The sequence below is a fragment of the Pituophis catenifer genome, unplaced genomic scaffold (assembly GCF_029215685.1).
Source record: "Pituophis catenifer annectens isolate HBS135680 unplaced genomic scaffold, rPitCat1.0.hap2 SCAF_2, whole genome shotgun sequence".
In the NCBI taxonomy this organism is placed as follows: Eukaryota; Metazoa; Chordata; class Lepidosauria; order Squamata; family Colubridae; genus Pituophis; species Pituophis catenifer.
Window position 1 is genome coordinate 130,196,227 of NW_027256882.1, and position 16,215 is coordinate 130,212,441.

At 40.1% G+C, this 16,215-nt stretch overlaps 1 protein-coding gene across 2 annotated transcripts in view; it reads right to left on the reverse strand.

Moving 5' to 3' along the window:
* Positions 1-5,542: 5,542 nt before the first annotated feature.
* SEC14L1 (SEC14 like lipid binding 1) overlaps positions 5,543-16,215 on the reverse strand; it is a 37,953-nt gene continuing 27,280 nt past the window's right edge. For both annotated transcript variants that reach the window (XM_070937517.1, XM_070937518.1), the window contains exons 13-16: positions 13,901-14,035; positions 11,405-11,659; positions 9,999-10,177; positions 5,543-8,015 (exon numbers count right to left, since the gene is read on the reverse strand). In XM_070937517.1, coding sequence (XP_070793618.1) covers positions 7,910-8,015; positions 9,999-10,177; positions 11,405-11,659; positions 13,901-14,035 — 675 coding nt within the window. In that variant the 3' untranslated portion in view covers positions 5,543-7,909. The remainder of the gene's footprint in view (positions 8,016-9,998; positions 10,178-11,404; positions 11,660-13,900; positions 14,036-16,215) is intronic.

Consider the following 16,215-nt stretch of genomic DNA (forward strand, 5'->3'; position numbering starts at 1 on the left):
ATACTTGGCGGGGGGGGGGAGGATAAGGAGGAGAGGCTGCCTGCACTAAATTAAACTAAGAAAGGAGTCATCATCTGCTTTGTAGAACAACTGTGAAAAATATTTATAATCGGTTTCTATCCGAACAAGAGAACTGTGTTCTGTTCAAGCCTTGCAAATCCTTTTCAGTGGGTTTTTTTCTTTTTTTAAAAAAAAGCATTGTGGGTTAAACAACATTTGAATTATTCAGAGAGATGGCAGGTATAGGAGCCATTCAGGGTAAGGTGCTGATATGGGGCACTATCCATATTTCAAATCATAGTAATCTTTCGGTATAATCTGTATCCTTGGGTAATTATTACCATTATTATTGTTGTAATATTAACTGTGATAAGACAGTGACTGACTATATCACATACTTCAGTTTCTCTCGAACTCTCAAAAGTCTCCTTGTTAATTTTGGTCCTTCTTTCCAACTGAAAATTGCAATGAGGTTTTGAAGAGCTAAAGGGATGTGAGTGACACTTCTTTTTTCATCTCATGAACTCATCCAGAATCCACTAGACTGTCTCCTAATATCCTAGCTGTGTGAGCTTGAATTGTTGAACCAACTGAATGCATCTGTTCATTTCTAGTCTAGGTCAACCAAGCACACGCAGCCAACATCCATCCCAATGTTCATAGGAGCATGAGATGGGTGCATCTTGAGCCACTTGCTTCTCTTGGGCATTATCAGGACTTGGTTTAGGTTGAGAAGAAAGATGTGGCTGCCGTGACCTTCTCTTTCTTGGTAATGTTTATAGATTTCAGAATTATTTCATAGGTTTTCTATAAATGCTATAAACATCTGGGGCATTGATGCACTATATATAGGTGGGGAAGCTATCCTCCCCTACCTTTTTATCAACCTTTGTGAATTTTCATTGGTAGATACCTTCACTAGACACTTGTGATCTCTTGTAACAACAGCAGATTAACTACTTGCTGGCTGTGAGTGTGCATCTTGTTGAAAATACCAGCAATAGTTCTAGTTTAAAAAGATACAGTGGCTGAAAAGGGGTTGAAAAACATAATTAAGATCTTCGGTGGAACCCTTTCTGTTCCAGAAAAGATTAAACAAGTCAATGAATGTTTCCTTAAGATACAAAGTTGTCTGATATGGAAACAGATCTTTAGTTCATCCAATCTGGTATCATTAATGAATTGCTAACTAGGGGAAGCTCTTTACAATTCCAGGCAAGACTACCCCTCAACCCTGAAACTCGCAATGAAACGTGACTGATTAAACTATGTCCTGTGCTTTCCCACTGAATTACATAGTTTTTCCTGTTTTATTTATTAAATTTTAATGCCACCATTTCACTGATACACCGGAGTGGGTGGTGACTCTGGGTGGCATACACTATTACAGTATATTCATTTCATGCAAGATTCATTTTATACAAAATGTATTTACTGTATGTAGTGCTGTGCTGTCTGCTACAGAATTAACTTTTGGGGGGGGGGGGGTATAAGGAAACAACCTGATGATGAATGAAATTATTTGCATAATTTGAAATGTAGTGGGCTGAATTTGAATTCACACCTTTTAATGCCATATTCTTCAAATCAAAAAAATGCATTATACTTAATTCATATTTAAATTCCACCATACATTCCTAAAAGGTAACTATGACCAAATCAGCTATCTTGCTGTTCATACATAGAAGCTAGAGTATTATATTTGCAAAATGCTGGGCCCTCCCTGCACCACACATGGAAAAAGAGGCTAGGACTTTCAAAGACATAATGATTATTTTGAAAAGACTGTTGTTGTTTTTTAACATGAACTGTTTTAAAATAAGGTTTTTGTGTTAAGATTAGCACATCTGCCAAATGTGCCAGATTTGACCATGAAGCACTAAGACAGTCCCACACCTAATCAATATCAATATTGAGGCAAAGGGACGAAACTTTCCAGACTTGCAGTGAATACTTATAGGAGCAGCTGTAGACATTCCAGAGATTGGACTCTGAACTGAGTTGTGCATTGCATGTCTATGTATTCCAGTTTGCAGTTTTGTGTGGAAGTTATCAGATGGTGAATGCCTATCTCAGAAGTATGGAAACAACAATCCCAAGTTTATAAATATTTATAAATATATAATTATAAATATTATTTATATTTATAAATATAAATATAAATAAATACAAATTGTGAAATGGCTGCAGGCTGTTCACTCAAGGGATCTTGATGCCACCTCCACCTCCACAGACCCAGAAGACAGCTAAGGGGTAACGTATGAAGAATGTGTGTGAATTGGTTTTATTCAAAGTCTTCTTTTGCTCTTTTAAATTTCCCTGATTGTACACTTAGCCTGCAAGCATGGGGAGAGATGCATTCTGCAAAATTCAGCCATCTCTAGCCAGGGATGCACTGTGAGCACTTGCCGCTGCTAACTTATCAAAGGGCAGTTTTTCAGGCAAACAGAGAACTGCATTATTATTTTTTTATACCAGGTTGAAGTTTGCTTAATAAGACTTAAAATGCAAAATAGAGAATAATTCATGGACCAGATGCAGCCTTACAGAAACTGAACATGAAGTCAGTCAGCCAGTCAAGGTGAAACTCATTCTCCTCTCTCCTCCAGGTAGATATTCACCTGGAGAATAGGAGCAGCCGTCAGTTGCTAAAGATTACTTGCATCATCTAGTGGGCATTCCTGACTCTGCACCAGTAAGGTTATTGAGTCAGTAACGGTCTGAAGAGGTCTCATAGGCGTATACATCCATATACTTCAGGAAAACTGATTGAAGACGTAAGACGACCAGGTTGATTTCCCCAGGGTGGTTTTATAGTCAAATATTCATATTATCGAATCACAAGACTAGGTAAAAAAATATTCAGAAAAGGGAAAGAGAATGCTTTTTAAAATGGCAAATTTAGGCTTGCCTTCTGTACATTTCTAGATAGTGCTCTGTAAGAAATTGCATCTCTCTCCATCAAAGCAGTTTCTCTGACTGCAAAACTCCTCCCCAAAAGTTTTCATCTATCTTTATGATATGTTAGATTTCTTGCTTATCAACAACTTTATAAAATACATATGTAGGATTGTTTACAAACACAATATGGCAAATCGAAGTGTGTCTTAATCCTGCTGTCACATTAATAACCATATCCCTTTAGAAAGGGCAAAATGTAAATATTTAGCCAGTTTGGTGTAGTGGTTAAAGGCACCAGGCTACAAACCAGGAGTCTGTGAGCTCTAGCCCCACCTTAGATACAAAGACAGCTGAATGAGTTTGAGTCAGTCATTCTCATTCAGTCCTAGGGAGCTAATTGATTTATATGCCGCCCTTCTCCGGAGACTCAGAGCGGCTTACAATGCGTTAAGCACTTACGGTATAAAATCTTGCTAAGAACACCACAATCAACTGACCTGAAGGCATCCAAAAACAAAAACAAAAAAACATAGCTATTTATTTAAAATGATATTAGTTCAAATGCTCAAAGTTCTCATTGACATTCCCATTCTGAGCCCTGATGGCACAGGGGTTGGAATGTAGTATTGCAGGCTAACTCTGACCACTGCTTGGAGTTCGATCCTGACAGGGCTCAATGTTGACTCAGTCTTCCATCCTTCCGAGGTGGGTAAAATGAGAACCGAGATTGTTCGGGACAATATGCTGATATTGTAAACTCCTGGAGAATGCTGTAAAGCTGTAAAGCACTATGGAGCGGTATATAAGTCTAAGTGCTATTGCTATTCTTCTGCAGGTTATTGAAAGGAAATGGATAAGAACATAAGAGTAGAAAAACATGTAAATAGTATTTATGTAGTCTACATTACCCTGCTAAAGTATGACCAGCAAGTGACATTAACGGAGAAGTAGCAAAAAATATACAATTGGCTGCCATTTCTCTATTATTTCTCTATTATTAGAACTCATCAAAATTCAAAGTTTAAAAAGAAAAGGTAGCTGGGACTATGATTCAGGAGACAGTGATGGTGAACTTGGTACCCCAGAGTCTGCCCCCAACCACATTGAATCATACTTCCCCAGCCTCCTATTATGACCCTCTTCAATTCCCATACAACATACATAAATACATACATACATACATACATACATACATATATATACGTTTACAGTATAATTTTCTAATTTCAGTGTATCATTTAGCAAGATGAAGATTTGAAAGGAGTGTTTATAATCTGCTCCATCACAATAGCAATAGCACTTGGACTTATATAATGCTTCACAGTGCTTTTACAGCCCTCTCTAAGCAGTTTACAAAGTCAGCATATTGCCCCCAACAATCCGGGTCCTCATTTTACTGACCTCGAAAGGATGGAAGGCTGAACCTTGAGTCAGTGAGAATCAAAACTGCAGGCAGTCAGCAGAATTAGCCTGCAATACTACATTCTAGCCAGTATGCTACCACTGCTCAATTAAAAACAAAAAACTAAGGGAATCTGGTAGAACAGCCTGCTTATTCAGAAGTTAATGCCATAAAATTTAAATAGGGTTACCGTGTAAGAATATGGAAGATTGTAGCCTAGATGTACTACATATGTACCATTTCTGTGAAGTATTTGCCTTGTTTCAGCTTTGAATGATTGTGTTTCTTTGACACCAAATGCTATCAAAGCTTCATATAGGTTATAAAGGGAGTCCAAAGTACCAATGCTGTCCAATTTTGATCCTTGTTTCATTTATTCCATTAAACAAAGTACACAATATGCTTGGGTGAGAAAGCAATCATCTTGTTAAATTCAGTAAATGTCGCTGCTCTTTCAACTACAATAACCGAACCAAATGCTGTTATAATTAGTGACCCGTGTCTCACACCTTCAGCTCAGAAATATTTTAGGATTTTCTTAGCATAAACAGTTCGTGTCAGGTTCGGCTACATTATTTATGGTTAAGCTATGAACTCAGCTGTGGAAAACACTGAAACCTGTAGACCATGTTTGGATTCATTGTTCTTCTGCAGGTCCTACTGGAACATCAGCTTCAGCTGACAGGAAGATGGACATTTTTGTAAATTTTTGTTACAAAGCAATATTTAAGCTTCCTTAAGGGGTGGAAAGTCATTTGGGGCCTGCAGTAGCGCAGGATTCCCAAACAATACTGCCTTCATGTTTGATAGTTGGTATAATGTTCTTATTATGAGTTTCTGCCAGCCCAAACAGCATAGCCAGAAGAGTTTCGTTTTTGGATCATCTGCCAATAAAACTTTCCTCCAGAAATTTTCAGAGTCTGACTGCACAGATGGAAACATTAGAAATAGTTTTGTGAGTTCCAGTTTGATGGGTATCAATTACATTTTAATGAGGTCTTCAGAAGTATCTTTTGGGTGGGCAGTGGGTGTCTGTGAAATCTGGGTGACATCAGTGACAAGGGGACCCTATATGAGATTCATACAGCACACAAAAATCATTTAATGAAATAGTCACACAACCATTCCTCCACTCGTTATATCTTTTAGAAAACCACCACTTCTGAAGCATGCTGAGAAGAAATGGATTCAGACATTTTTCCCATATCACATTTATTACTGATACAAATAAAAAAAATATTTAAAAGACTGTTACTTTATTACCAAGATTGAGGTAATATGCTTAGAAAACATTTACAGAAATCAATATGAAATTCAGGAACGGCGAGAAGGTGGGTGAAAGTTGCTAAATTAAGTTAAAAGAAGGAAGGATTACCAAGTTTATCAGTTCTGGCAGAACAGAGACAGAATAATAGTAAGATTACACACTAAGGAGAAGAGCAAAGAGTTAATCGGGCCATAGGTGGGATGTCATGCTTTTTATGAGGAATAACAACCCTTCCACTCCAAGTATGTGTGTGCTTTGAGCTCTGAATTGCACTCTCCTCCCAAAGTCCAACGTATTGCCCCTCCAAGGGGAATTGCTGAGCAAACAGACATTTTAAGACAGAAAACAGAGTTCCCATCGTTAAACGTTCTGCAAAATCAGATATCCATTGGCTGATAGCAGCCATTGAAATCTTTACAGCTGCCAGCAAAATTGCCATGGGGAAGAGGAAACTATCTTTTATAGAGCCCCTGTTTTGGAGAGGGGAGAATGTACCATTTTGCAACCAGGCAAGGGGGACACTAATTACAAGAGGATGAACGTGGCACAATGTTTCTGAGGCTGGGAACCATGTTCGTGATTACATACCAACAATTAAAACTGCTACTGAAGATAATTACTATACTAGTGTTCTTAGTACTTAAGAAACTATCACAAAAAAGCAGCGGCTGGATGAAATACAGCATGTGTGGGTCTGTGGAACAAATCTATATCCTTTCAACTCCATTTAACCAGCATTCAGAATGGTCATCTAGATTAATACTTTAAGCACTCACCGGTTTTAGTTTTATAATTCATAGGACAAATCCTTTGAATTAGCACATAAACACTCTGATCTCAAAACCAATTCCTTTAGCTTTCTAATTAATAAATTGCAGGTTGCATTCATCATTACCTTCCTTTTTCTGAAACAGTGTATGTTAACCTTTTACAAGATATGTAAGCAGAGAGTAAGCACAGAGTCTTCTCTAAACAAGGCTGTAATTATACACTGGAGGTGTGTGTGTGGGGTGGGGTGGGGTAACTAGAGCTTTAAATGGGAATGGATGAATCCAACAGATACTATTTCAGCAGCTATTGTTGGCTACGCAAACAGATTTGCAATCCTTGTAGAATTAACACTCATTTGCATCAGCAAGACTAGCCTGGCAGCTGGCTGTTTTAGGCTTCCAAAGGTCATGCTTCAAATACTAAAGAAGCAAGTGCTGGAGAGTTTAAGCAACCTTTAGCAAATTTACTATTACGGAAACATGTGGATGTCTGCAATGAATTATTGCCACAGCAGTCTGTGCTCTGTTAGGAGGGTAAACATCCCGTCCGTGCTGCAGGAGCGCATGAGGTTTCTCTTGGCATTCACAGGGCAGATCAGGGAAGTGGAGAAGAGCACAGGAAGGAAAGGGCTGATGCAGTGACTTCTCCAGGAAGCTCTTGGCAGAAAAGATGCCACTGTTCAAAGGGTATTTGTAGAGGATGAAAAGAAGCAAATGAGGTACAGTCATGTGCACCTCCGGGAGAAACAAACCTGAGGACTCAAAGGAGGGCCAGCCTTTGGGTTGAGTTGAGGAGAGCCTGCTCTGCCCTCTTCCTTCCCACCTTCGATGCTCAGAAGTGTATGTTCTAGCTTAATGCCTTTCAATGCCCAAAAAAAGAAAAAAGGAGTCTGTCCTTAACCATGTGAGCTAGCAGAATGAACTCGTGTTAAAAGAGCTGCCTGACAGGACTGACAGCTCGCCTCCCTCTGTCAGGGCAGCACCTCTCGCTGAGAAAAGGTAGGGAAAAGGGTTCAGCCAGTTCACCAGCTGGCTTTTCACGAAATGTCAGGCACCCAGCTACTGCACTGCACTCCTTAGGCCTTCCTTAATGCTGGGCTGTAACAGAGGAGAGACTCAGGAGAGCAGAACCAGAAGTGGGGGGGGGGGGGTGAGAAAGGTGTACTTAAACTTTGCGAAAGTCTCACTGGCAAAAGCTTTGGGACAGACTTCTAATGCATTACAAATATATCAACAGGAAGTTAAATAAATTCTCAGCCATACAACCACTGATCTGATTCTTCCTTTGCAAAACAGCCCTTTACATTTCCAAGTGAAGATTTGTGCAAGCGTATGTATAAAAAATTATGGCTATTAAGATTAGACACACTCTTTTCGGTTCTAATTCAAAACAAAACCAGAATATTTAAATGCACACAGCTACTTTTACTATCTATAAAAAGACCTTCCATTTGTGTGTTTTGTTTTTGCAAGTGTCACTGACAATGATGATGCTGATGCTGTATTGCAGAGGACTGCCATAGACGAGGGTCCAGCCGTCTCATCAACTGGCTTTTGTAGGCAGCGGCACTACCTGGAAATCATGGAGCTGGACTGAGACTGGCCGGAGGAAGTTGTAACAGCACTGAGCTGAGAAAATCCACTGTGACTTGATTCAAGGCTGCTCATGGATCCCCTGTGGAAAGATTGACTCACGGTAAGCATAAGACGCCTTCACATGCTGAGCTGTATGCAATGGGGGGGGGGGGGGGGGAATCCCGAATGGAATTGTCAGTGCCTACTGATAGGCTCAATGTATAGTACTGATCATGGAGTCATTTCATTAGTTTTAGCTTCCACAACTCCTGGCCAATCTGAGGAACCATATGGCATACAGCAGAAGGGCTGGTTTATATAGTTAGTTAGCCAAGGAACCAGAACGAATCATCCATGTACGTATATGCCAGCTTTCTAACTTCCAACTATTACAATAAACAAAGATGCCAAAGTCATAATACTAAAAAGCCATATATTTTTTTAAAAAAGAATAAAAGGTACTAGAGGTTGCCATATATATTTATAGCTAACACCACTGAATAAAACAACTATTCCATAATACCTTGTTTAAGAACCTACAGTAAGGAAATAATTTGTTCTTCAGGACTTAACTGAAGGTCTGCAATTCCAACTTCTTAGTCAATAAACTAAGAAAAATTAAGTTTTCTCTTAACAAATAAACACGTAGTATATGGAATCCAGAAAATTCCTTAAATTGATTCAGATTACAAATGATTAATCTGAGTCAATTTAAGGAATCTTCTGGATTTTATATACTAAAAAATGTTCACATATACAATTGCCACAAATTGATTTGAAGAGACAAAATGCCAATACCTGCACTCATCTTATAGTGAATAGAATCAAAAAGAGATTTGTCATAAATTCATTTATAAAAGTATTTGGCTTGCTATTTTCTTTCTTTTCAAATCAATAAGCAAAGGTTGCCATTGTTTGATGCAACTTGCTACTCTAAGAAAAAATTCTGGAACTACGTAGACCTCTAATGTTAAAAAAGATCAGTAAAGCTATTTACGTAGTCCATGATTAATATAGCTTTTGAGATCTGCACATAAGTTTTAATGATAACAATTTGCCCCTTATCTCTCGTCTAAAAACAGTCTAACTTTTCCCCTCTGTATCTATCAAACCAATGTTTGTTAATATTAGTCAAATGTACTTATTGTTTAGAGGGCAGTGGATATATTAGCTTCCCCTAGAGCCGTAATGGCGAACCTATGGCACGCGTACCACAGGCGGCACGTGGAGCCATATCTGTGGGCACGCGAGCGTTGCCCTAGCTCATCTCCCGCATACATGCACGTGCCAGCCAGCTCATTTTCAGGCCTTCTGGGCTCACTCGAAGACTGGAAACGGGCCGTTTCCAGCCTCGGGGGGAGGGATGGAAGAGGCCGTTTTCGCCCTCCCCAGGCTCCAAGAAAACCTCTGGAACCCGGAGAGGGCAAAAAACGGGCCTACGGACCCACAGGTAACCTTTTTGCCATCACGTGCCAAAAGTGGGGGGAGTGTGGGGGCGGGGCATGGGGGGCATTGAATTATGGGTGTGGACACCCATGCACGCGAACCCCCCCGTGACCCCCCCTTTTGGCACACGACAGCAAAAAGATTAACCATCACTGCCCTAGAGATTATCAATTTTCCCTACAGGACAAAAGCAGTCAAAATTATTTTCCAACTTTGTATAAAATGCTTTTTTTTTTTTTTTTTTTTTATGAAGTCAGTCAATCGAGGCAAGAAAAGTTAAGGTTTTGTTAACTGAACAATAATATAATATATGTTATTTTTACTATGGAGCCCAGCAAGTAATGTGAAGAATGGAGATAAGAGAATGCAGTAAGAGAGAAGGACCGTAAACATCAGATGAATTGCTTTTAACCGAAGGTGTTGTCTGAAACCTCACAGGCATAGTACCTTTAAGTATCATCTTGATGATTCTAAAGTCTCTAGGAAAACCAAGTCATGGAAATGCTGTTGTTCCTGTATTATTCTGGGTAGTTTTTGACTGCTTGCATTTAGGGCTTAGTGAGCCATAAGACATTTTCTCATTGTTTTTTTTTTAAAAAAAATAGACTGACATTTGCATCATTACAGCTAACTTTACCTGAAATCTTCTGACCCAATTACTTCTGTGTAATACATCACTTTGCACTTGTGAGATGAGACCTGTAGAGATGCCAGCACATCATCAACACGAGGCAGACTGGTGGTAGCGCAGGCAGGCATACTGTGGAACTTCCACTGGAGAATGTAGAAGCCAGGCCATCTAGTCACATGAGATCCCTTAAAAAAGCAAGAGCAGAGGAAATCAGTGCTAATAACCATCCATTTGGATATAATGTAGTGCACTTCATAAATCGGCAATTGTACGCTGAGTCTCCCTTTCATGCTCAGCCTACTTGATCAATTCAGAGAGGCTGGCAGGCAAGAACGTAAGAAGCATAGTTCCATTAAACACAATTCGGTTTTCTTGTGTTTATGGTTATTGATCATTATGACTTATCATAGATATATATGAAAAATAAGGATTAATTGGCAAGTACAGCATACATAATACCTACTACCACTTCTTGACTTGGTGGTAAGCCTCAATGTTTAGACCGGTGCACAAAGAATCACAATTTAATGATTATAAAAGTAATACTTTTATGAATTGTAATAGCCCACCATCCTGCAGATGGAGTTATGCATATTTTTGAACATACTAATTTGTTACTATCCTAGAATTTGTATGTCACCCTTTTAAAACGCAGAGAAGTAATTGTCAGAGATTCCAAAATTTGGATATTTCCCCCAAAAACAGCTATATCCCAGAAGAAGGTTGCAAAATTTTAAGGAGGGATAGAGAGAGGGATTAATCACCAACTATTGCTGAGCACATTGTAAGCCGCCCTGAGTCTTCGGAGAAGGGCGGCATATAAATCAAATTAAAAAAACAAAACAAAACAAAAACCTAAAGCAGTCAAAGATTGAAAGGCGCATCCACTGGCAGAGCTTCCTTATTGATGTACAATTAATCTGTGAAGTGCTTAACTGATTAAAATATCACTCTCCCCTTGCCCTGGAAGAGCAGTTACTTTAAGGTTGAGTTGGTGAGGACCTCTAATTTCAATGCTGAATTGGCCTCCCAGTTTATAGAACTCTGAAATGAGTCATTGGCCAAATGTTCTGGTGTGAAGCAGAAGGCAAAATAGGTTTAGTGGGAGAAACCAAACTCAAACTATTTGAGAAGGACTTAAGATCTCTTCCCCTCCTACAGCCATATTAAGGCAACCCGTTTTGGATGCGAAAACACACAAAGTCCTCACTTTCTAAGGATTTCACACTGCTACAATGATACATTAGGAATTGTATTAAGACTGGTTAATGACATAATCACAAGGAAGCAACACAAGAATGCTGTGGTGGGTTATTCAGAACATGCTTGAATTAAAAAGCCGGTTCTGATAAATCCTAAAAGCATTTTGCTAGGAATCAAAGTAGGGATTGTGTTTAGAGACGAGTTCTCACCTGCACACTTTCCCCTTCCTTGCAGATGAGGGGTGATTCCACCATGCTGTAGTCTCGCCCCAGTTGCCAAGCTTTGTCTATCAACTGTACGTTATTGCCACCAGGGGAGGTAATACTGTGTGCCCCTACCAAAGACTCTTTTTTTGGAGGCTGAGGGGCTCTCTTGGAGTGATAGATGTTGAAAACAATATCACCTTTACAAACATCAAAATCCCAGGTGATCACAGAGGCAGCTTCCACAATCTGAATGAAAATCTGGAAAGAAAAGCAAGTGGATGTATTAGAAACTCAAGCCATGGCAGATCTCTCTACCGGCCGAGGCTCCCCTGTCAGCTTTCTTTCAATAAGAATTGTGCGCTATGTCTGGTTTGAAGTCTGCTATTTGTATCAGTTACAGTACCAATAAAGGAGAATATTTGTAGCTCAGGGTTAAAATGAAGGGTCCTTGGTGCTGAGCTTCCTTTCTTGGAAATGTTTCATTACTCAAAATTAGGTAGCATCATAAGTGCTACTAAGGAATGGGGTTTGCTCTGAGTTTCTATTCTAGCGGCTTGCCCTAGAATAGAGCAAGCCGTGGTCTTAGAGGTTCGTGGTTGGGGTGTTTACTGTTAGCTTGTTTGGCAGTTCCTTGATTGGAGTATTGTTTACTTGATTGTTGGTCTGATGTTAATCTTGCAGTTAATCTATGCTCATCTGAGTGCTGATTGCTGGTGGAGAGGTGCTTGGGTCTTTTTGTTCCCTTTTTGGTTTGTTGATTATCTCTTTTGCATAGTTGTTCTGCCCCAGCTATGGACCCCAAAGAATGCAGCACACACAAAGTCTGTACAAACCTTAGTTTACTAAATTAAATCAGTCTTTTTCAAACAAAGGCTGTTAATTAACTTTCTTAACAGCCTACAAGAATCCAAAGAATAAATAAATCGTAATCTTACTATGGTTGGCAGAAAGCCCAGAAACAATTTGCAGAGAAGTAAGATCAAGACACGAAGGAAAGTGAACTAAGTTGTTCCCTGCAAATTGCCTCAGTCGTCATCCTTCCTTAAATAGGCTAAGGGAGTGGCCAATTAGCCCCAAGACTTACTCTCGAGGAGACCTCCTCCTGCCTTTTGGCAGCTCTGCGTGCCCGTGCATCAAGAAGAGGCTCCTCCTCTTCTTCCTCTTCACCCATGGAAGCTTCTGGAGGTTCTGAAGGCCCTGGCTGAATCCCCGCCCCTGGCACTACATCTTCTCCAGCCTCCTCATTGTCCGACTCGAGTGCCAGCTGCACAGGTTGCTGGCGCAGCACCACACCAGCCTCCTCGCTGTCAGAATCAGCTACTAGCTGCACAGGCCGCTGATGGGCCACAACAATAGTATGTAGATGTTGTTTATGTCTATGTATCTATTGATGGCTAATTTATCAGGATGCTAAGCTTCTTGAAATTCCCTGGCGTTTTTGGACTTGGCTTGGTTTAGGATGGTCAGCTTCCAACTGAAACTATGGTTAAGTCTATCAGTGGTTACGGTACCACCTATCAGAAATCAGATGGAAGAGTTCATCTAGCTACAACATCCATTAATTGTGTCACATACTTAAAGCAATAGTGTCTGCTATTGTACAATTGTAATCTTCATGATAGAAGATTGTTAAAACCTTAACAATGCAAATCAAAATCTGATGCACAAAGGCAGAAACATAAACTGTTGTCAGAAAAGACCTATGGCTATTTAAGCAAAAATAATCAAGAACTAGAAACAGAAGCTAGGAAGACTAGGAAAATACTGTGAGCCAAGCATTAGCAGAACCTTTAACACTATTCATATCACAGAGGGTGAGAACAGAGAAGGGTCTGCTCCCTTTTTGTAATTTTTTAATTACAGATTTTGGAATGCTGCATCATTCAAGTGAAAGTGGGGAAGAAAGTCAAGGGCTGGGGACTTCCCATACTTCACATAAGGTCTCTTTTCCTTAGAAATAAAGCATTACTATTACAAATTCATAGATAGGATTTTGAGGAGGCTGCTCAGATGATACTCAAGATAGCAATCTTGCCCAAAATTGTCACCCAAGATTGAAGCACCTAATGGAAATTACATTTTTTTAAAAAAAGGAAAAGTTGTACGGTATGATTTTTCCTAACTGTGGACATAGCATTTCAGTTTTGAAATCAAGAGTATCACTTGAACTAGTTCTGAAAATAAAATTGCTTCCAAAAATCCTCCCCAGATACCTGTTTGGTTATCTTTACCATAGGCTGCCCAGCTAGATAGCAGGCCCTAAGGAAAGCTGAATCTGGTTAGTACTCAGAGGAGAGCCTACCAGAAAATAGCAAAACTAAAGGCTAGACTAGGAAGTTAAAAAAAAAAAGTGCCAGAAAATATCCATGGTAAACCATTTCCTTAATATTTCTAAGAAAACAACATGGACTTATTCATGAGGTCATCAGGAACTGACCTCGATTTGAAGATTATTTTTAGCAAACACCAGAGGGAAACGGGAAAAATAATATGATTTACCTCATGGGGAGCTCCTTTGAAGACACTTGCGGACTGATAAATAGTTTCTGTCCACAATTTTATGTCTTCGTTTTCCAGTTCTTCTGCTGTCCGGTACAAAGATTTGGGAACCAGCCCACCTTCTGGAACTTCACACTAAATAAATTTAATTAAAGTGCGGAGAGAAAAGAGTTAGCAAAATGGATCTGTTTCTGCTCCAACTGAAAACATTTCGGGAAGAATATTCCACAGCCAATTTGAAATAGTGAGAAGATGTAAACAGCTTAATGAGTAAAACAACTGTGTATGACTGGAAATGACCCCATTTTCTCACTGTAGTTTATGTCTGCCCTCACAACATACTTCTCAAGCAGACACTGATGAGGCACAGACTGAGGGTCAATTGACCTGAAACACTGGATTCTGCCTGACTTCACTGTAAGACCAACTGAATTCAAAAACTAACTTTTCAGCAGTAAAAGAACATCATTTACAGTGTTATATACAAATGAATACTGTACATAGGCAGGATTTGAGTTCATTATTATCAATGGTATATATTACAGCATATATTCTAAAGATGTTACCTAAATGACATGGTTCTATCATGAGGTCTGGGGATCCTGCAAATGTGGGGAGCCAGCAAGATGGCTATATTATCTGTGAATGGTAGTTGCCACTCTCCTACGCTTTTACACTTTTGATTTATTGTGATTTTGTTTGTTTGTTTGATTTTTTTTTATTTCTTTACACAAGTTTTTTGTTGTTTTAACTTGAGAACGGCTTAGAATCATGTAAATAAGATGGGGACTATATTAATTTTAAAACAAAGCAAAACATTTTCTCGAAGCACTGAGTGTGAGGTTTTGAGGTTGGGTGGACAATGTGACAACAGACTTTGTAGGCAGCCATCTTGAAGTTGTCTCCCAGAGTAAGCAGCTCCAGGCTAATTTGAAGCCTCTTCTAGAAAGCACCTCAGAGAAGCAAGCGGCATGGCAAAGAATGTTTCACACCACTCAGCTGTCCCAACTGCTTGCCGATAGCCGAGAGAGAAAAATTCTCTCAGAAAAATTCTTGTTGTGTCACTTGCCCCTCCCTGACAGAGGAAAGCATTACACAAGAATGCATTTTCTCATGCTGTTTTCCTTATCCCAATTTCTGGATTCATTAAAGGGACTAGTGGCACAAAAACATGAATCTTGCTGGAGGCCCAGAAAGCCTTTGGGAGTGCTCTGGAAAAACAGTGAGAAGAGCCTTCTCCATATAATAATAATAATAATAATAATAATAATAATAATAATAATAATAATAATAATAATAATAATAATAGTAATAATAATAATAATAATAATAATAATAATAATAATAATAATAATAATAATAATAATAATTTTATTTCTATACCGCCCTTCTCCCGAAGGACTCAGGGCGGTGTACAGCCTGTTTAAAAACACAAACAAAACAACAATATAAAATTTAAAATAATTAAATAAAGTGGCTCAGATTTAAAACCCCAATAAATTTAAATATCCCAATTTAAAAGCTACTGTGTTGTTAGTCCGGCCTGGCGGAATAATAGGGTCTTCAGTGAGCAGCGAAACGCCCGGAGGTCGGAGATCTTACGAATTTCCGGGGGCAGTTCGTTCCACAGGGATGGGGCTCCCACAGAGAAGGCCCTCCCCCTGGGCGCCGCCAGTCGACATAACTTGGTTGACGGCACCCTGAGGAGACCCTCCCTGTGGGAACGGACTGGTCGGTGGGAGGCTATTGGTGGCAGGAGACGGCTCGGAGGTACCCGGGTCCTATGCCATGGAGTGCTTTAAAGGTGGTAACTAACACCTTGAATCGCACCCGGAAGACCACTGGGAGCCAGTGCAGCTCGCACAGGAGGGGTGTCACATGGGCACAACGAGTTGTGCCCATAACCAACTGCGCGGCAGCATTCTGGACCAGTTGGAGCCTCCGAGTGCTCTTCAAGGGGAGCCCCATGTAGAGAGCATTACAATAGTCCAACCGGGAAGTAACAAGGGCATGAGTGACCGTGCGTAGGGCGTCCCGATCCAGAAAGGACTGCAACTGGTGAATCAGGCGAACCTGATAAAAGGCCCCCCTGGCCACGGCCGTCATATGCTCTTCTAAAGACAACCGTTCATCCAGAAGGACACCTAGATTGCGAGCCCTCTCTGTGGGGGGCAGAGATTCACCCCCAATAGTCAGCGATGGCACCTGCTGACTATATCGGGGCGCCGGAAGCCATAGCCACTCGGTCTTGGAGGGGTTGAGTCTGAGCAAGTTCTTCCCCATCCAGACCCGCACGGCCTCCAGGCAGCGAGACA